Consider the following 21,248-nt stretch of genomic DNA (forward strand, 5'->3'; position numbering starts at 1 on the left):
TATCTGAGACTCCTTATCTCACCTTCCTCTTGTGCTCCTGTAGGTCCCAGGTCTGTAGCTAACCCCCACAGGGAGATCAGCAGTTACCTGGGAACAGGCAAGAAGAAACAAGATCTATCACCAGAGCCAGCTGAGCATGAACCAAGTACCTGGGCACCAAGAGGAGGGGAGAAGTGATGACTGGAGATTCCTGTGCAGGACACAGGCACCATCTGCCAACCTGGCTTGGTACCTCCTTTTTATTTCTTGCCAGGTGCTCAGGTTCAGGATTTCATGGCAGGACTACAAAGGCCTGTCTTTTACTCAGGCTGTCACCTTGCACTGCTCATCCATGCAGGTGTCACTGGTACTGCTGGGGTGACCATACATGTCTCCAGAAGGACTCCAGAATTTTGGTGGTGAGGGAAAAAGGATCCTGCTGGTGAGGGGGAAAGGCCCAGGGACAGTGGGCAAATGCTGCAGGTCAACAGCTGCTGTCACGGCTTAGGGTTCTGTGACCAAAGGAATCTTTGAAGGAAAAGGTCTGGAAGCAAGAAGCATCTGGCAAAGTGCTACAAGGGCACCTCTGACACTGCCACACTGCCCTGATCAAGGGGTCTGAGCTGGGGACATCAGGGGAGGCTCCCCCGCACTCACAATTCCTTTTCTGCCTTTTCTTTGCTTGGTTTTGTTGTGGTGTTTGTTTATTTATTAAATAATCTCATTCTTTAATGTTGCACAGGGCTATTTTCTTCCTGGTACAGACTTTGCCCTTGCCTCTTCCTTTCAGATCTCTATTTTATCACTCTCTACCAGTCCCTGACAGGAGAGTGTAGCCAGGCTGGGGGTCGGTCTCAGGCAAACAGTGATAGAACTAGAGGGCACGATCTTAAGCTGCACCAGGAGAGGTTTAACTTGGACATTAGGAAAAATTTCTTAAGAGAAAGGATGATTAGACACTGGAAAGGGCTGCCCAGGGAAGTGGCTGCCAGAGTCACTGTCCCTGGAGGTGTTTCAGGGAAGCCTGGACTCAGTGCCCTGGTGTGGTTGTCCTTTCCAGCCGAAGCGCTCCCGGGGCTGTGTGCCCTCCCCAGGCTGGCGAGGCGCCCTGAGGGGCTGAGGGCACCGCTCGCCCCTTCCCACCAACCCCCTCAGCTCAGCTCTGCCTGACGGCTGAAGGGGACACGATGAGGGACAGCTCCCCGCGCCCCGCCGGGGAACCCTCCTCCGCTCCCAGCGCAGGCAGAGTCGAGCCCCGGGCAGGATCCACAGGCAGTCAGGATCCAGGGCGGGTCAGGATGGGCCTCCAGCCCGAACCCAGCCCCAGCCCGCAGAGGCCGCGGGCCGGCAGCGGGCGCGGCGCTCCCTCTGCCGGGGACTGGGCCCTAGTGCGCGTCGGCGGCGGCAGGGCGGGTCGGGCTGAGGCGGCCGCTGCGATGAAATTCCCGGGCTCCGTCCTCATCTCCCTCGTCCTCTTCATGTCCGAGACGGCGGCCGCGCTGTGCCTGAGCGCGGGGTACCGCGACGAGGGGGACGACATGTGGCGGTTGCTGACGCTGCTCTTCGCCCTCGTGCCCTGCGCGCTGGTGCAGCTCAGCCTTCACTTCATCCACCGCGACGTGAGCCGCGACCGCCCGCTGGTGCTGCTGCTGCACCTGCTGCAGCTGGGGCCGCTCGTCAGGTCGGTGAGTCCGCGCCGCCTTCAGCGGGCCGGGGCCGGGGGCGCCCGGAGCCCCCCGGCCTTTGTGCGGTGCGGGCGGGGCCGCTCCCGCTCTGCACCGCCGGCAGCCGCGTCCTGCCGCAGCTGCGGGAGGAGCAGCGTCCTTCGGGAATGCCGCGGGCACAGACCTGCGGGTGACCCTGGGGAAAGGGGCTCAGCCCTTTTCCCTCTCCTCAACCCTCCGCGGGGAGCCGCGAGAGCCCCTCCGCGTCCCGCTCTGCGCTGGGTTTCCATCCCTGTGGCTTCTTGCAGATGGTTGTGTCTGTTCGCTGCTGCCTCATCCACGGCGCTTTGCTCTCGGATCACTTCCGAGAGAGAGCGGGACATTCTTCACTCGGTTGCGAGTTTAGCACAAAGGTAGTACTCATCCCATCCGTGCGTCTTGGAACATCACCGGTGCCCTAGTCTGTCTCTTCTTTGCAAACGTGAGCTTCCTGACCCAAATTGCTTTGGAGATTTTTCCTGTTCCAGTTCAATGTCTCACTGAAAATACCCTTAGGAAAAAAAAAAATATTTAGATGAAAAGTTACAGCAGTGTGCAAGTCCAAGACAAAATGTTTCCTGGGGGCATTAATTTTAGATTTATATTCAAAACTTTTATTTGAAGAGAGGTAAATGCAGTGTGTCTGTAGTAGAGGCTAGGAGAAAGTATCACCAACTTTTTGAAATTCCTGGATAGTGTGTAAAAGAAAGATTTGTTCACACTAAAAAAGGAGAACAGTTTGGATGTTACAAAATATCTTACACTTCTTCTATAACCACGCATGGATTTTTTTGTTTGCTTTGTTAATATTTTAAAGATGTTTAAGTTATGGCTTAACAGTTCTTAAAGAGCTCTGATTTTCTAATAACTAACAACAATTTGCTTCCACATTCTTTGAATAGAAGAGAGGAACCAAAGAGAAAAAACTATCAAAAATTAAGTACATTACTTTTGTCGTGTATCAATCATGCCATCAATCTAAATCAATTTCTTGAGGTCAGACAAGGAGAGAATAATGTCAAGCTAGAATATCTCAAGAAGTAGAAAAAGGATTTGAGCAACAAGAAGAAATGGAAGGATTTTCTTTTTAATGATATAAAAGAAACATAGATTTATATTTTGACCGCAAGCACCAAGCATGACTTGACTTTCTGTTTCTTTCTCAACATCAAGTTTTCTGTTTACAACACAACTCTTATCTTATGCAGAACCACAGTTCCTGCTCTCTGGTGAACTCCCAGCTGCAGTCACTGCTGTAAAACTAGTGAGCATATGGAAGCTCTCTCCTCTCCTCTCCTCTAGTGTGTTGCCAACTCTGCACTTCTTCCTTTCTGAAAGATTTACAAACTTAGCATTTCCAGGAGGTTTGAAGATGTTCTGGATATACTGCAGCATGCTTGTGCCATAAGCCCCATGGCATCATTTAGGCATGACAAAGTGATGTATGTTGACCTCTCTCTAAACCCAGGATAATTGAATTATAATTGCTAATTAAATAGAGTAGTACATTCGTGCTACCTGAAAAACTTATTTTCTGCTGAAGGCTGGAAGGACTCTACAAATTAAAAGTTTAATACAAAACAACCTCTCTTTACTTTTAGGGAAATGTGTCAGTTTGTAGGATACAGCACAAAAGTCTGGGAAGGCAGAGTGATCTGAGACAGTAAAAGGTTTTGGGGTTTTTTTCCTTCCTTGCCTTCCTGCAGCTAAAGATTGCTGTATCTGTCAGGGGAGGAAACTGATTGCTTCCTGTCAGATATAGCTCTGCACCGTAAATGTTGTTGTGTTTTCAGCACACAAAATACCTTCCCTTTCCCTTCTTTGCACAGGAAGTTTTCTACCCTGTGTGGACTGTCATACACACAAGGCTCAGGTGGTAGCTGGAAGGCAAAGTATCTTCTGGTTGTATCATCACTGCACTGTGGCTCTAACTTTTTTGTAAGCTGAAAAGGACCATTGTCCTTGGAGACATTTTACTCCATTCTTTTAGGCAAACCTCTGCTCCTTTGCTCCAGATAATCCTGCTGCTCTCAATCATCTGCTTCCCTCGTGTGAAGCCTGGCTCCATCCTCCCTGCTCGAGTCTTGTGCCTCACTAGCCCAGCCCAGGGCTGCTTAGGGAGGGCTGGGTCAAATTAGGTCAAATAGGACACAGACAGTAGAGCCTCCCCAGGCTCTGTCTACTTGTGGCATGGGAATGAAACATTTAAGAACCTTAAGGCTGTGTGTGATGACATGCTGCATCAGAGAGCTGGCAGCTTTGGCTGGCTTTGAAAGAAACTTAACACCAACTTTTTAACTATCTCTGTTTGGTTTGGTATGGTATGATACAGAATAATCAGGATTTCTCGGTTCAGACTTAAATACTTGGATATCAGTGCACTGCTTTACCATCAGCCCATGTGTGTTGTGTGAGTTTTTCTTCATGATCTTTAAAGACTAGATTTTTTCCCCCCTTCCATTTTGCCTTAAAAAAGCCCCCTTTAAATCTGGGGGAATGATTTGGAAATATCTTGGCAGGGAAAGAGGGTATTTAGCCTTGCAAGCCAAATGATTCAGCCTATTTTGAATCATCTGAGCGATGGGAAAAAAGTACTTTCATAGAACCTTCTTGCATGCCACCACCTTCCCCAAACACCCACACTCCACCTGTTCTGGAGGCACTCGCTGTCCTGCTGCTGCCACTGGAAGGACTAAAATTAGGTGGCATCCCTCTTCCTGGAGAGGACTTTTGGTATACTGTTAATGGGCCTTTTTTTAATTACACTCATTTTGGTGTACTGTTAATGTACCCTTTTTTAATTTCTTCTCCCACTCCCTAGGAGTTTCTCTATAAATTTGGAGCAATTTGTAGAGCAAAATTCCTATCTCCCTTAGTGGCCTGGCTGTGATCCTTAGGATGCAGGCATGCCAGAGGCTCTGCAGAGACTTGGCCGGAACCGAGTGACTGCAGGTTTCTGGGCATCATGGGGGATTCCTGCAGCATTTCAGGTCAGTGCCACTCCTTATGAGTGCAGTAATTTGTCTGGATGCTTAGAAGATGTGTTTGGATAGGTTTGCTTTTGGGGTTTGGGGGTTTTTTTTATGTAAAAGAAGATTCTTTTACCACAATAAGTAAATTTTAACAGAAAAAATTACTTTAAACAATGGCCAGTGCCATTGAGAGGTTTATTACTTTTGTCTTTTCTCTAGGGAAGGTCATGATGAGCTTTTTGGCTCAGGCTGCTCCTGTGCTAGGGCCTGTCTCTTTGTTCCCTTCATTTGGATGGCATTTGTAGCACCAAGGTCATCTTGAGATTTTAAGCACTGCTACAATTCCAGTACATAATTACTGGATGTAGTTTTGCTGGTGTACTGCTCTACACTTAAGGATTTCTTCAAAGTGTAAATAACCCCTCAGAGAATCAGGGAGTTGTTTAGGTTGGAAAAGACCTCAGATCACTGAGTTCAACTGATAACCCAGCACCGTTGTGTTCACCACGAAGCCATGTCCATGAACGCCACATCCACTGCCTTTTGTGCATTTCTAGGCATGGTGATTACACCACTTCCCTGGGCAGCTTATTCCAGTATCTGACTGCCTTTCAGTGAAAAAATCTTTACTAATGTCCACCTGAACCTCCCCTGGACAACCTTAGGCCATTTCTTCTCGTCCTGTGTCTTGTCCTGGGAGAAGAGGCTGATCCCCACCTCATTACAGCCTCCTGAGGAGTTGTAGGGAGTGATAATGTTCCCCCTGGGCCTCCTTTTGTCCTTACTCTTCATGATAGGCACCAGAGACCCCCTGTTAACTTGCTTGCCCTTTTCAGTTCTTCAAGTAATAAAAAGATCAAGAGCTGAAGTGCAGATTTCCAGCAAACTGACTTGGCCAGTTGGGGCTTACAGTCACACACTGGGGATATTGGTGGTGTTGGGACCATGGATGCTGGGGTTCCCTCCCACCTGATTTACTGAAGACTGTACTGAAGTGGCATCATCAAAACCAACTGGTGTGAACCTGGCAGTGCTTCCTTCTGGTACCAACTTCATGGAGAGTGAAGTCTGAGTGACTGCAGGTGTCTTTGGAACTCTGTTCCCCAGTGCTCTGTTAATGTGAACCCAACCTGTTCTCTGTGAGGAGATGCAATCAGGGCAGGGCTGGGTCAGCAGAAGGATGAACCTTTGCAAAAAACATCTCGAGTAAATATAACAGGCACCCTATATAGAACACTAATGACTGTTTTCCTCAGGTTATAACAGGACAAGGCTATAAACAATAGACTTCTTTTTTTTTTTAAAGGGATCAGGCGTTTCTCAAGGCATAAGGAGAAACAATTACATGGTCTCTATGTACCATGTAGGCTGCAGCACAACAGATGCAGGAGGAAGCTTGTATCAAACTGCCAGAGGAGCTGCTGTTATAGCCAAAGTTTGATTCTGTAAACTGCAGGAAGTAAAAAAAACCACAAAAAACAAAACAAAACAAAACAAAAAAAAAAAAACAAACAAAAAAAAAAAAAAAAAAAAAAAAAAAAAAAAACAAAAAAAACACCAAAAATCCCAATTTTTTTACAGCCATTCATGTTTTGGGAATCTAATTCTGCAGTTTGAAATCTAATAAGCTCTAATGGTGCAGATACTGCTTCAATGACGTTGTGCAGAAGCCTTGTGTCTTGTGTTTAACGTCTCCTTGCTAGTGACCTGCTTAATCGTTCAAAATAGAGCAGGTCTAAAAACCTCCCTTCCTTGTAGGACTTCATCAGCCGACCTCACTGTAGGACATCCTGCTAGCTCTAAACTTTACAACTGCTGATGTGCCTCCCTCTTTTCCAGATGAGAAAAAATATGTCTAGATTCTCTTCAGGGTATTTTCTTTCCTTGTTCTTGAGCAGATGTGTTAGGTGTCCACGGTGAGGTGAACAGAAAGTCAGTGCAGGTAAAAAGTAGAACAATGAGTGAGGAACAGATCTTTGCCTGATGCAGGTAGGTAAATCTGCAGGATAGGTAAGTCTTTTGCACACTTCTCTAAAGAGAAGGAATTAGTAAAAAGTAAGTATTAGAGAAATCTGCTTGTACATTTGCAGAGGGTGTGTGTGGACAGGTCTCAAATAGCCATTTGTTCTTGGAGTGCTGGTTGGGTGTGGAAAATTCCCTGTTTTCATTGCCTTCTCCCTCTTAACACCACCATTATTTTGACTGTGTTCCAATCCCACGCATCCATGATTAAACGAGGAAATGAGATGCTTACTCCCAGCAAGCATATGAGGGTAGGATTATTCCTCCTACTTACTGTGTAGAAGGCAAATGTGTTGCAGCTGAATCACTCTTTGTGGGCACCATCAGGATCTCTGAAAAAGTATGGCTCTACTTTATGCCAAGATGTGGCAGCAGTGGAGAAAGTTGCACCATCATTTTCTTACCTCTTAGCTTTCACTGTCGAAAGTAGATCTGACTTTTTTTCCTCAGAGCAATTTTAGTTCCTTCAGAGCCAGTGCTATGGTTGCCAGTGCCTTACATGCAGAGGAGACAGCCAGCTGCTTGCCTTCTGCTCTTGATAGCGTGTGAAGGGCTCTTGAAGGGGCCCTAGACATCATTGCAGGAGATGGATTGTACAGAAGTTGGGATCTCTCACTCCTGTCCCTCTGGAGCAGAGCAGCAATGAGGGCTTCTGCGGAATTCACTGTGCTGCAGGAGCTTGTGACTGTGGGGGAAAGCTGCCATGAAGCAATCCCCGTCTTGCATTGTCTCTTAGTTGTGTTTTGTGCTAAAAAATGAGCAAGCCAGGTAGTTAATTTAAAGACAAGATGCCCAACCCCTCAACATGCACTTGATAGCCAAAGTCATAATCTGACACAGCAACATGATCTGCACTGATTCTTCATCACAGTTCTGGACCCTTCTCACCTGGATGGTCATTCAAGTGCCTGTGCCCCTCCCACATTCTATTCTTTAAACTTTTAGATTGGTGCTTGTTCTTTCTAGTGTGTTAGCTACCAGTCTGCTCCTGTTTGAAGCAGTTGCTTGGGCAGTGGCACCAGCTGGAATCCTAAGTGCATTTTTTATTTGTCCCAGAAGGCTTGACTTCCAGAAACACTCTTGCATGGGACCAGCAGGGCCTGGGAGAAAATGGGCATTGTTATCAATGTAATCTGAATGCTTGCATATAGCATTTTTTATTACTCTATTGTAGTGATAAAAGCCCCATTTGGCTCTAAGGTTTGTTCATCAGACCATTTCACATAATGTTTGCTTTTCTGTATGGACAAAACATCCCCATCACAAACAATATACTGCTTCTTAATACCCAGACAATAAACAAAATGCTTGCTCCAAAACTGTGTTTGGTTGATTATGATGTTTGCTATTGTTAGTAGTCTCATAAATCTGATCTCTTAATGGGATCACTACATATTTTTTAGATGGGTCCCTAGACTATATCTACTTCTAATCACACACAGCAAGAGTTCAGAGCCTGATGCTGAGATCCAGTTTTCCATAATATACTCAGACTTGCCCCCAGCTCAGGGTGAATGTATGGCTGTGAATACTAAATGAGACAAAAATAATCTGGGATCTTTCTTTTTGGAATAAAATCAGTCTGTTGGTTTCAGAATCTACACTGGCTTCCTAAAGCCACAGTTCTTTATTAATTTTTCACACTTTATTTTTGACTGTATGGATTCTTTCATGTGGAACAAGATTGACAGGGAGTGAAAAGATTCATGAGGGGAAGACAGAAAGTGATCTCTGTGAATGGAGTGTCCAGAGCAGCAGGAATGTTGGATAACTTTAGTCATAATGATAGCTGAAGCCTAGTGAATCAGAAATAGTGCTACACAATCCCAAAACTGCTCTTCTTCTACAGCGGGTGAAATGGTATTGGTCAGGTTAGAGGAAAAAATGAAGTAAAGTTTATTAAAATAAACAGAAGTAAATTTTTTCTTGCTTCTCCCTTCCCCCTCATCTTGTGATTTCACCTGTTCTTATGTTGTTCCTTGCTTGTTATTACTTCCCAGACAAGGGTGAATATTTCTGTGTGTTTTGGGTTCTGCTTGATGCCCAAGCCTGCCCTTGACACCTTCATACCCAAGTAGTTCTCTTAGAATGATTTTCATAAAGTTTTCAATTTGAAAACAGTCATTGGAAGGAAGTTGCAGAAGCTGTTCTTTCCTTGCAGATATGTCTCTGGGGTTGTTACCTTCTTTAATACTCCAGGAACCAGACTGTCCTGGTTGCTACAGTATTTTCTGGAGACAACCTTTTCTGTTTCCTCCCAAATGTATGGGTTTGTCTCTGTACGTAGGTAAAGGCAGCAAATAGTACAACAATATGTCATTTATGAGTAGAAGTGTATGTGCTGGCACCAGTTTGTTCCTTGGAAGTCAGTCGGCAGTAAGTTAGGCCTGTATAAAAAAGAAGGTTTGGGTCCCACTGTGTTTAAAGTATCAAGAGCTGCAGCAACTGGAAACACTGCATCTTCTTACTTAGAATCTTTTTTGTGAGATTATATTTAATATTTCTTTAACAGTACAATAAACATAAGCACACTTAAGAACTAAAGCTCCTATTCTTGTGCCTTTAAAAAAAATGTTGATTTCAAGGGTTGTGAGGCTCAAAACTGCTCCTTATCACTGCTATGGCATGTTATTCGTATTTTGAACCATTGCTTGATAAAGTTCTGAGGCGTGTGCACCTGTTTGTACCCTGAGCTTCTCTCTTCAGATGTTTTAAGGTAAAGGTATGAAAAGTAGGTTTATTGCCATATCCCATTAGCATGTCACAGATGTATAGATAACAAGAAGAAAAAGACATGAGAATCTGAACACATTTCCGATTTGGGTGCTGGGTTTGGCATCCTTCTAGTGGATGAGCAGTTTAAGGACTTTAATGGCACACCAGACAGCAAGAGCATCTCATAGAAAATAATTAAACCTCTGCCCAAGTCTGAGTACTACAAGCAGCCCAAAGGGCACTGCCAGGTTCTTGCCCTCTACTAATACATAGTTAATGTTTTAGAGAATGAAATCTGCCATATTTCAAGTTTACCAGGCGGAGAAAACCTACAGGTTCTGCTCTATGAAAAAATGGCTTAGGACTGAGTATGTGACTGCTTAAAATACCAGGAAACTGGGAGACCATTCATTCTTTCATTTTTCTCTGTTACTCTATCTACTTGCTTGCTTGTAGGTGTGTGGAAGCCTTTTATATTTACTTCAGTGCTGAAAGAGTTGAAGAGCCCTATGTCAGCATCACAAAGAAGAGGCAGATGCCCAAGGATGGGTACTCAGAAGAAATTGAGAAGGAAGTGGGACAGGCTGAAGGCAAGCTGCGCACACACAGATCTGCATTCAGCAGGGCCTCTGTGATCCAGGCGTTCCTCGGCTCAGCGCCCCAGCTCACGCTCCAGCTCTACATCTGTATCCTGCAGCAGGAGGTCACGGTTGCCAGAAGTAGGTAGAGCTGTTATTATGACCCTTTTGGTGTTTGGGTGGGAGGGCAGTCAGTTATAGCTGCCCTGCACAAAAACCAAGCATTCTGCAATGGGTTTCATCTCCCTGATAGCTTTTAGTAGTGATGTTGCTTTCAAGTTTATATCGTTGTGTTTTAGACTATGAGACCTTCTGTAGCACACTTGGGTTGCTGTAAAAACATTGATTTGATAAAGTGACAATTACGGTATGAGAGGGAGACAGCTGGAGGAACTGACCTGTCTTCATGAAGAAGGAAAAAAAAATACCTCTGTTCCATTTTGGTTTTTGAGCAAAACTTTCTGAAAAATTCCTTGGGGTACACTGCATAGCATGTTTTGTCATGCTGCCTTAGGGAAGGTGTACTTTCAGGAATGCAGTTTTAAATGTAAACTGAGACCATGAACTGTCTTTACTTGACCCAGACTCTGATTCTGGAATCAAAAGGCAGGACTCAGTAAGCTGCTATGCAACTGTGGTCATCTCATCTCTGGACCCAAGCTGTTAAGCCTTCACCAAGCAGTGCTGCACAACATCAGGACTTACCAGGACACATCTCTCTTACTGTGGGACTCTGCATCTTGCTTCCATGATATGCTCTTGATTTTCTGTCTCACTGCTAAATGGAGAACCATCTCCAGCTGGTCAAACAGCTTTTCAATATAAGGAAGGACTTGGCACCTCTGTGAACTTGATAGTGCATTTCCACTGAAATGCTAAATAGCTCTTGTATCTCTAAGGTCCTGAGAGGATCTATACCAGCTTTACAGCTAGGGAGGCTGAGGTGGCAAGTCAATGATTGAAATAAAGTAAAATACTATATCATAATACTCATAATAATAATCATAATGATAATAATAGTAGTAGTAATGAAGGGGATAGAGAGGGGTGGAGGGAGAGAGGGAGAAGAATAAAGCCCAAGAAAGACAAGTGATGCACAAACGACCCCCCATCACCAATCAGCCCCTCCCAGACAACTACCCCCAGTTAATACACTGAGCATGATACCAATGGTTTGGAATATCCCTCTGGATAGTTTGGATCATCTGTTCTGGCTGTGCTTCTTCACAGCTTCTTGTGTACTTCTTCACTGGCAGAGCATGGGAAACTGAAAAGTCCTTGACTTAAAGCACTGCTGAGCAACAACTAAAACAGTGTATTATCAACATTATTCTCATACTGAACCCAAACTCAGCACTATATCAACTACTAGGAAAAAAAAATTAACTCTCCCCCAGCCAAAACCAGAACATCATAGCAGTAGTTTCTTGTAAGACATTACTCCTTCCACTTCCTGAGTTTGACATTACTCCTTCCAGTTCCTGCGTTCTTCATAACTAGGGTAGGTGCTTCAAATAACCATGGCATTTCTGATGTGGGAGAGAGACAACGTGATTGAATCCTTTGCTAAATGGTGCAACTAGAAAAATCTCCATTCACTTTGCTGTAGATAGCATTTATTTCAAAAAGGTCACCTTTTTATTGTCTTTCATTACTTTTGACCTTACTGGTCATGATTTTCAAAGAGAACTCCTCTGTTCCAGATGATCAGAGAATTGCATATTTAATAATCATTTGTAATGCTCAATTGCTTCCATCTTTTTCAGTCACTGCTGAGATAAGTTGTAATCACAAACTGGTAAGTGACATTCCTTGGGTGAAATGGCCAGAGATAAGCTGTCTCACCAGAGAGTTTGGTGAACCCACTTGCAAATGCAGCAGTTATTGCATGCTTCCCAGGAGCATCCCTATACAGCTGTATTTCTAAAATACAGAAATGCAAAGGAAAAAAAAGAAGTGTTAGGAACTGTGTCAATGTCTATTAGAGCTCATTTATCAGAAAAACAAGAGTCCTAACCATATTCCTGTTGTATGTCTTAGCTGCTGATATGCTGAAGCTTTCTGCAGTCTCTTTATTCAGCCAGCCCAGTTCTCATTCCACACTTCAGATGTCTTCAGCCTCCCTGTTCTTTGACACTGGTCTTCCAAATTTCAGGCTCTCTTCAATTTGCATCTGTTTTAATTATCACTTTCTTGTATCTTGATTTCCACATGTTTTGTCTTGTCTCATCATCAGTCTGTTATTTTTCTGGATTCCTACATACCCTGTCATTCTTTGTGACTTCTGTTTGTTCAGGGGTAATGAAGTCAGTATCAGAACCTGAAGCTGTTTACCATCATGCTGGGGGCATGGCTTGTCCCTTTCAAATCAGTTTGAAATCCTTATTGCTTCCAGTGTTGGCTTGAACACTTTTGAAAAGAGCATGCATCCTTGCCTGACCCTTTGTCAGCCAGAGCCATGCTGCATATTTCTTGTGTATTTCATGGCATTCATTAATTTCTCTGGATGTTTTCTTCTGGATTACTGGGGACTTGCCAGTGTCTGGCATTCTTCAAAACTGTCATTTCACAGTCTGCCAAGAATATAAGATCAAGACAACCAAAAGTAGGACCAACTCTTGGGGTTAGTGATGAGTGACATAAAACTTTGGTGACTGTTAATCACGAAAAGTCTGAAAATGTTGGATGTAATACAACATTGGAAACTTACATATATTAGCCTGATCTGAGTCCTAGTTCTGTTTTGTATACATATAGCTATAGTATCTATAGTAGATTTCAGTGGTACTTATGAGTTAGTTCATCTAGAGCAGAATTCGCTGTCTTAGCAGTTTCTGAAGTGGAAGGACCAGGTCTTGAAAGGACTTCAGATGTAATAACGAAACACAACAAAGTAAATCAGTGCCTCCCTGGATGACTCTGTGAGTGTCCACCTCTGATTTGTAACAAAAAGACAGCCTTTTGGGAGGAGGAAGAAGAGAAATGCCACCTTTATAAGGACTGTTAGAGGATTTGGAACTGTTCCAGGGAAGATATTTTGCCTTTTAAATTTACGTTTCTTTGCCTGCTCAGGATGAGTAAAAGCAACAGTGTCACCCTCACAGATTTTCCTTTGCGGTTGCTTCAAACCATCTTTCTCACAGAGTTCAAAATTATGTTTGAACTGAAGGTTTCGTGACAATAATGAGCTTTTAGGAAAGGAGTAGGACTGGACTAGTGTATTAAACCAGAGTCAGCATGACCTCTTTTCTATCAATGGACAAATGCCTCTTTTGAAGGTTTGAGTTTGTAAGATAGGTGTGAGATTAATATAGATCCCCTAAAGTGATATTGGGGAATAAGATCAATGTTTCAGGTTGTCAAAGCAGAAAGCAAACAGAGTTCCAGCACAGCAGCACTCAGTCCCCTCAGTGGGTATTGTCTCTGTTCCTTTGCCTCTGAGAATATTATTTTGCTTCATTAGCTGTTGGAATTGATGTTCTTCCACAGCTCAAAACTACAGGAAAGATTCTATAAAAAGCCATAGGACATCAAGCAATAGTCTTGACTGAACTCACCAGCTCCATGTACCTTTTTGCATATAGGTTTATTGTCACAGGCTTATTTTAAGTCATTATTGGAGATATTACTCAGTGCTGTAAGAAAGATGTTTAAAAACTACTGACTACCTGCTAACAATTTCGACATAAACATTTTCAGAGACTATATGCACCACCAAACTGGGATGTACAAAATTACCATATAAAACGGTAAATGCTTTTTGCCTTATTGAGTGCCTTAGAAAATTACATATAAAGACTTAATTATTTTCCAAAGTAATTCAGAGATTTTTGTGACTCATAATGGAAAAGAGATTAGCTGAAATGATAGAGAAAATTATCTTAGAAAGTTGTTAGAGATCTTAAAATACACTTTTTTTTTTTACAAAGGATTACTTAAAATTTAGTGACGTATAATTAGGGAAAAAGCCCAAACCCTGATCACTTTGGCCATATAGCTATAGCAAAACAGGGAATCCAGTTTATTTGTAGGATATTGGCACACAAACTAATGGAAGGCTGCAGGAAACACGGGTTGCTAAGCAATGCTAATGTAACTGACATAATTAAGGATTCCCAACTCTGATTATTTTATCTGATGCAATATCAGCTATTCAGCCTGTTGGTAAAAATGATGAATAAATATTTATATAATTGTGTATGCAAATACTAAAAAACCTGTGGGCAGTTAGCACTTTGTTTATTATCTGTATATTCTTGTGCATTTGTACCTTCTTAATATGGCAAGACAGGATGCCCTCCTGCAGTGCCAAGTAGCATCTGGTCTCTGCTTTCATTTTTCTGCAGAACTGAAATGTGAAACCTTCCTTTCAGGGCTTCTGGATAGGTGGGAGGTGCTGAAAATTTATCTGAATTTAAAGGCATTTTTAGTAATGCTTTTTTTTAAATGCATGATACAGATGGGTGTATAAAGAAAATTGATGTATAGGAAAACACAGTGCAGGCAGGTGAATAAATATGTCTTCACACATGTCAGAGACAATGCGGACAGTGCTGGGTTTAAATTCGTTCAGCTTTCAGTTTTGAGCTGTTTCACATACTTTTTTTGTGATTTACTTCGACACAGAACTTCACAAACACCGAGTTATCTGCATGTCCAAGTTACTCCAAAGTTTCAGCTTCTGTTTTGCAGTGTGTCATCTGTATGGGAAGGGAGTAGCCTCCCTGTGCCTTGTGGAGTTGTCTTGGTTTGAAAGACAGGTGTTTGCTAAGAAAGGCAGGAGCCTCTCTTGAAATGGACAATGTAAACTCCTTCCCTCCAAATTATTACAATTTTGAAATTAAGGAGCACTTAGGCAAAGATACGGGAAATAGGAATAACAGTTTTTTACTAGGAAAGAATTAAAATAAAAATACAGTAATGCAAAAAAAACCAAACCCCAAAACACTGACAGAGTCAGAATACAACCTGACACCCTGTCAGTCAGGGTGTTGGTAGCAGTCCCATTAAATGGTGGCTGCATCCTCCTGCAGTGACAGATGTGGTTCTGTTGAAACAGTGGTGCTGTAGAAGGGTGCAGTTTTCCTCCAAAGGTCCACTGATGATGTGGAAAGGTTGGGTTTTCCTCTGGAATCCAGTGGAATAAGGCTGCTTTGATGTTTCAAATCTCAGATTTTACCTAGATAGGAAATACTTGGCTCCTCCCCCTGGCTGGAGCATCTCAGCATGGGATGATATAATTTTATCAGTCATACAGTGGGACTCAATGGCCCATTAACAGAAGATATCTTCCTGGAGGAAGGATGGGTGGTGGAAAATATGAAGAGCACTACTCTACCTGTTTTTAACAGATGGTCCATTAACAGAAGATAATCCCCTCCGGAGATAAACCAGGCCCCACCTGGTTTCAACAGACGGTGATAGAATACATACTTTTGGTTCCATCCTGCTTTGCAAGCCAAGGCAGTACTGTAGGCGTTTGGGAGCAAGTTGGATACTCTTATGACTGAGCTGTGAAATTACCAAGGACACCCTGTGTGTGAACGGCCCTTGGCAGGAGGAGGAGGGAGAGACACTTATGACTGCTAAGTGCCTTCTTTTTCTTGCTAGCTACTTGAATAAGTATCAAATGGGGACCTAAACAGGAGGTAGGATTAGAGTAATATGCTGAGTTTGACTGGGATAGAGTTGATTTTCTTCACGCAAGTATAGGCTGGGAATGTCTGTCCTGTCTTCCTGCTGGGAATCCCCAGGAGTACAGTGATGATGACTGCACCTGCACTTCCCTGATGCCGTGTCTGCTGCTAAGCTGAAGGTCTTGATTTGTCTTTTCTCTTTGTAGGTATTTTTATGGTGCTGTCTCTCCTGTCGATTGTTTATGGCGCCTTACGCTGCAACATCCTGGCGATAAAGATAAAGTACGATGATTACGATGTCCGTGTGAAGCCTGCTGCCTACCTCTGCATATTCATGTGGAGGAGCTTTGAGATCGCCACGCGGGTCACGGTGTTGGTGCTTTTTGGTTCAGTCCTTCGAGTCTGGGTTTTCCTCGTCGTGCTACTGAATTTCTTATGTTTCTTCTTCTACCCATGGATTCACTTCTGGCTTAGCAGGTCACCATTTCCTGAGAACATAGAGAAGGAATTGAGCAGGCTGGGCACTACCATTGTCCTGTGCCTTCTCACATTCCTGTATGCTGGCATTAACATGTTCTGCTGGTCGGCAGCACAGGTGGAGCTCAGTGACCCTGACTTGATTAGCAAATCCCAGAACTGGTACCAGATGACCGTGTACTACATCGTGCGGCTGATGGAGAACGCCTTCCTCCTGCTGATGTGGTACATTTATAGAACAGACTTCTACCTGTATGTCTGTGCCCCAACGTTGTTCCTGCAGCTCCTGATAGGTTATTGCATGGGCATCTTCTTCATGTTGGTGTTCTACCAGTTCTGTCACCCATGCAAAAAGCTTTTCTCCTCCAGCATAACCGAAGCCTTGTTGTCCTGTTTCAACATCCTCTACTTTATTTGCCAGCATCACAAGTCTACTCTCCTGAAAGGCAAAGTGGCAATGAAATCTCCTGAAAATACTGGCGAAGCACGGGGCAGTAGCAAGACAATAGATCAAAACAGGAGTGTTCATCAAAGTGCTTCTTCCAATGCCTAGTACAACTGGAGGAAAGTAGGTGCCTTTGGAAGGTGGCAGATAACCTGCTGGGAACATTGTGTATCTTAGACATTGTGTCTTGTGGGTAGGATTTCTTTCTTGCAGGTGCAGCACTGCATGATGGCTGACATGCCTGTTTCTGTGGAGAACAGTATATGACTATTTGTGTCTGTGTGTGTTTGTGAATGGAGAGCAATCGTTTGTAGGTTTCTATTTCAGAGGCTTTTTGCACATATTTCAGAGCCTCTCTTGTCACATGCTTATTTTAAGTCATTATAGAAGACATCAATTAGAAATTGTCCTGATGCTCATCTTACTCAGGAAGTCTGAGCATGGAAGGCAATGAATTTTATTTCAGATAGGATGGCCCATGGAATGCCACCCTAGCATGGAAACACAACTTAGACCTGGACTATGTATAGACTGTAGGTGTCGTCTGCTTTGATCAAATTGTAGACTATTTTACACTCTAATCAGTGTAATAAGTTAATCCTTCTCTCAGAGGTAGAAGAATTGGACTTGCACAATACACTGTAGTCTGGGTTACCATGAAACAGCCAATTATCCAGCACTGACATGGAAATGTGACTGTTACTGATGACGGACAGAGGGGTTATTGGCTTTGCACTGTTTCACCCTTCATGTTTACGGCTTGTTAGTAAGGGAATTAAATTTAACACATTAATTGTGATGTTCTGGAATACCTCATTTTTCTTTCATTATCATTTCTTTAACACTTTGCAATATTCTTGTGTCAGGGTGGTGTTCACTTTATGTAAATATCTAGAGGCTGGGCAGACAGTATGTGCCAGTCATGTAGGTGCTCTCCAGTGCACATCTCTGAGGAGTGACTCACCTCACCTCAAAATGTAGGTAATCTGAATCACTCTCTGGAGACCTGTTGCTCAGTGTTAACCAGATGCCTTCACAATTAGTTCTGACTATCCACCTTCCTTTTAGATGGCTGAAGTTAGGGAGATGAGCACTACCCTGCTTGTCAGGGGTTTGGTAGTGCATCAAGAAGGCAGCTCATTGACTTTTTGTACTGGGATAGAAGACACTGATTCCTTCTTTTTGAGCTGTGGTTTGTTAAGATTAGTTTCACATCATTAATTCAAAACCCTCTGACTTCTTTACCTCAGAAGTATGACAACCCTGAAGTATGAAAGAGAAAATGGAAGTAATTGACTTTTTCTTCACAGCCATACATCACCATATAATAAAAGTGTTTCAGTATTTTACAAGTTTCTGAGAAAGCTTTAGCAGATGAACAGCCAAGAATGTAGTGAAATTACACAAACTCATATGTATTTTCACAAATTAAGTGAAAGCTTTTTGCACTTTGTTTGCTTAGCACCTTCCTAACATTTATTTTCCATGTTACACATTATAGCTGCTCATGGAAACAAATAATTGATGACCCAAAGCATCTCCCAGTGTCCAAAGCTTAGTTTCCATTCTGTCATCATGCAGGATGTGAAGCTTTTAATAGGGATGGTATCGTCATAATTGTTTTAGAAGTGTCTAAAACTCAGGTCTGGGGTCATTTATAATGAAATATGTCACCTGCAGTGCTGCAAAGACATAACCTGCTTTTATTTTTTTGTTTACTACAGTGTAAATGAATGTCTTTATATTTCAGTTTTATTATAGAGTCATGTTTTCATTTTATTTAATATGTGTCTGTGTATGGTATGTGTATTTAGATGTCATTAAATTATTGGTGGGTGGTAATGGGATTTTTGGCCTGATTTTGCCATGGGAATGTACCTCATATCTAGGGAAGACACCAAACACCTCAATTCCAATTTCTCTGAGGAGAACAGAAAGTGAAGTGACTCCTTGAAGACACGACTATGTTTCTTTTTACCTTTGTATGTAAAAGTACAGTATAGTATTTCTCTGTACTTTTCTAGATGTAAAAGAATATTGCTTTTTCAGTAGTGAGTTAAAGAAGGAAGGGAGAATGTAACCCTTTCTTCCAAACCTATAAAGTTCAGCCCACAGGCTCAAATTTTCTGATGTTATTAGCCAAAACTGAGTATCTGTCTTTGTAGCTGGGCACTCATCAATATCAATAATCAGGGAATTACAGTGGCTGCCTGTGTAGAGATGTACCCAGCTTTGAAATGTTAGTCTTTGGGGGAAAATTTAAAAAGTAACTTCATATGTAGAAGTAGTTAATATCTACAGATAGAGCTTAAAGCAGAGTTTGGACACTGTAAGTGGTGGTGCAGTTGTGATTGTGCCATTTGGAAACAGTGGAAGCTTCACAAACCTCAGCCAAGTTGGTGCTACAGTGAAATGTTGGTGCTGCATGAAGTAAAAATGTAAGAGACATACAGAGCCAGGAGTCTAGGATGAATACACAGTGAGTACCATTAAACCTCACAGACTACTGTATATGCATATTTAGAGTATGTGCCATATAACTTCTTATTTTTATACCAGTCTCCTGAAGTGCATGCATAGGGAGCTGAATATTTAAATTACTGTAATGAGAGAGAGAAAAAAGTAATTTATATGGGTTCTGTTACTGTCCTATGGTTTTGCCTTAGTTGTGCAGAATAACCAAATACAGTTCAAGCACTCCACCAGCACGAGGGGCTGTTGCCTGAGCAGTGCCTGGTGTCACCATGGCCCGGGGTGGAGCCCAGCCTGCAGTGTGGCTGCTCTGAGGGGTTTATCCAGCTGTGCTGCCACTGCTGGTACAAAGGTGCAGGAGGGAGTCATAGAGACAATGATGTGTGTTAGAACTGAATTCTAAGGGAGCAGCTGATTTTTCTGTAAAGCTGGGAAAGGCAGTTTATCTCCAGGCAATGACAGTCCAGAGGGTGTTATAAGTACACCCTATAGAGAGGACGGTATGAGTACAAAGTCTGTCTGTGTATGAATGTGTGATCTCTTGCTGCGATTTCACTGTGCTTTTACTCTCCTCTGTGAATGTTAGAGGGGCCTGTGTGTTCCATGGAAGGGTTTAGGGCTACTGCTGAAAACGATACTCTTTTGAGTAGCCTTGAGTCACACAAAGGATGGCTCAGCAAGGGTTATTTGTGTGTATAAGAGTATACAAGATCTGACACATGGGTTTTCTTTCATACTTGTAAAACAACACAAATTAAATCATTGAAACTATCCCTCAAGTTGTGTTCGTATCAGTTCTTACTGTGCTACTTTCAAGAAATCCAAAGTAAAGGTAACAGAGCATGCTGTCATCTGTCACCACGCAGCAGCAGAAATGTTTTCAAGAAGACCTGACAGAATAATTAATCTGTGATTGATCTAGGAGCTCTTTACCCCCACAATTCCATTGCTGTTTAGCAGAACATTGTAAGAGGGGGACAGATTAAGAGACCAGTGTTATATGGAACAAGATTTGTATCAGTTATTCATTGTTAGTGTGAGAATATTTACTGATTTACCTGGAGAATTGGGAGGATATCGTTAGCTTGGAAAGAATATTTTAACTTCTTTCTTCTTTTCTGCACACTTGTTTCACACTCATCTGGATTTACCATATACTTATATCTGACCCTGGAATCTGGCAAAATCAGTGCTGAGGACTTTTATGGAGGGGTAGAAATGCACAAAAACTTTACAATACATGTAAGTGTTTCTAAATTTGAATAGAATAAATAGACAAATTTTTAAAATATGGGTTTAAATGGATACATTGCAACAAGTTGTAATGTGTGTGCATCACTTACACGAGCATTGCAAAAAGATTTTAGAAGTCCTTGTGGTGATTGACACTCCTGTCTTCTAGTAGGAGATGCACTCCCTATAACATAGAATTGGTGGATACTTGGGACTGCTAAACTGTAATTTTAATTTAATTTTTTTTCATTTATAAGTAGTTCCTTTATTTTTTCTTCATTTTAGCTGATAGTACCTAACCTAAAAGAATGAACCATTTTCTATCCCTTTTTACCTATTTGAATGCCTTATGTAGCAAAGAAAACAGGAATTTGAACTCAGATGTTTGCAAGCCAGACATCATAGTACTTACAATCTTGTATTTTAAAATGAGGTTATGGTGAGTGCCTCAACTCACTCGGGAATCATCACAGAAACATTAACATCCAGTAATATGGCAAAGATGGTAAATTTGATTTACCAGAGACAGAAGACTTGAAAAGTAAGATGTATTAAAGATTATGTAATTTCCTACTGACCAAGAAAAAAATGTATAATAAAACTGTTAGGTCTTGGGGTCACCCCAAAATTTGAGTAAGAATGTAAGGTAAGTGTTTCAAACTGTGAAAACTCTGTAAGTGTTCAAAATATGAAAGCTTACTGAATCTCTGCCCTAAATGAACAACTTCATATCCTGGGGAAAAAAGGACTTTTCTCTCTTTTCTTTTTTTTTTTTTTAATTACATGCAGTTACAAGGAAAACCTCTTGCTGCTGGAATAAAGTTTTATGGAAATGATGAATGTCTGTATTCAGGTATGAAAATTTTGCCTTTCAGGTGGGAAATTCAGATGTGAATGCATCTGTGTGTAAAGGCTTCTAATAACAGACTAGCATTAATAGGAAAATACACCTAAGCAGAAGATGGATGCTAATTTGTTGGATGTTGCTTACTGAGCTCCTTCTGAAATAACATCAC

At 42.4% G+C, this 21,248-nt stretch overlaps 1 protein-coding gene across 1 annotated transcript; it reads left to right on the forward strand.

The window, feature by feature from the left end:
• Nucleotides 1-1,359: 1,359 nt before the first annotated feature.
• On the forward strand, nucleotides 1,360-19,778 carry XK (X-linked Kx blood group antigen, Kell and VPS13A binding protein). The gene is made up of 3 exons (XM_014876839.2): nucleotides 1,360-1,660; nucleotides 9,848-10,110; nucleotides 15,812-19,778. Exons 1-3 carry the CDS (start codon nucleotides 1,416-1,418, stop codon nucleotides 16,633-16,635), a joined length of 1,332 nt encoding a protein of 443 aa, XP_014732325.1. The 5' UTR covers nucleotides 1,360-1,415; the 3' UTR covers nucleotides 16,636-19,778.
• Nucleotides 19,779-21,248: the final 1,470 nt, after the last annotated feature.

The sequence above is a fragment of the Sturnus vulgaris genome, chromosome 2, assembly GCF_052056855.1.
Source record: "Sturnus vulgaris isolate bStuVul1 chromosome 2, bStuVul1.hap1, whole genome shotgun sequence".
Classification (NCBI taxonomy): domain Eukaryota; kingdom Metazoa; phylum Chordata; class Aves; order Passeriformes; family Sturnidae; genus Sturnus; species Sturnus vulgaris.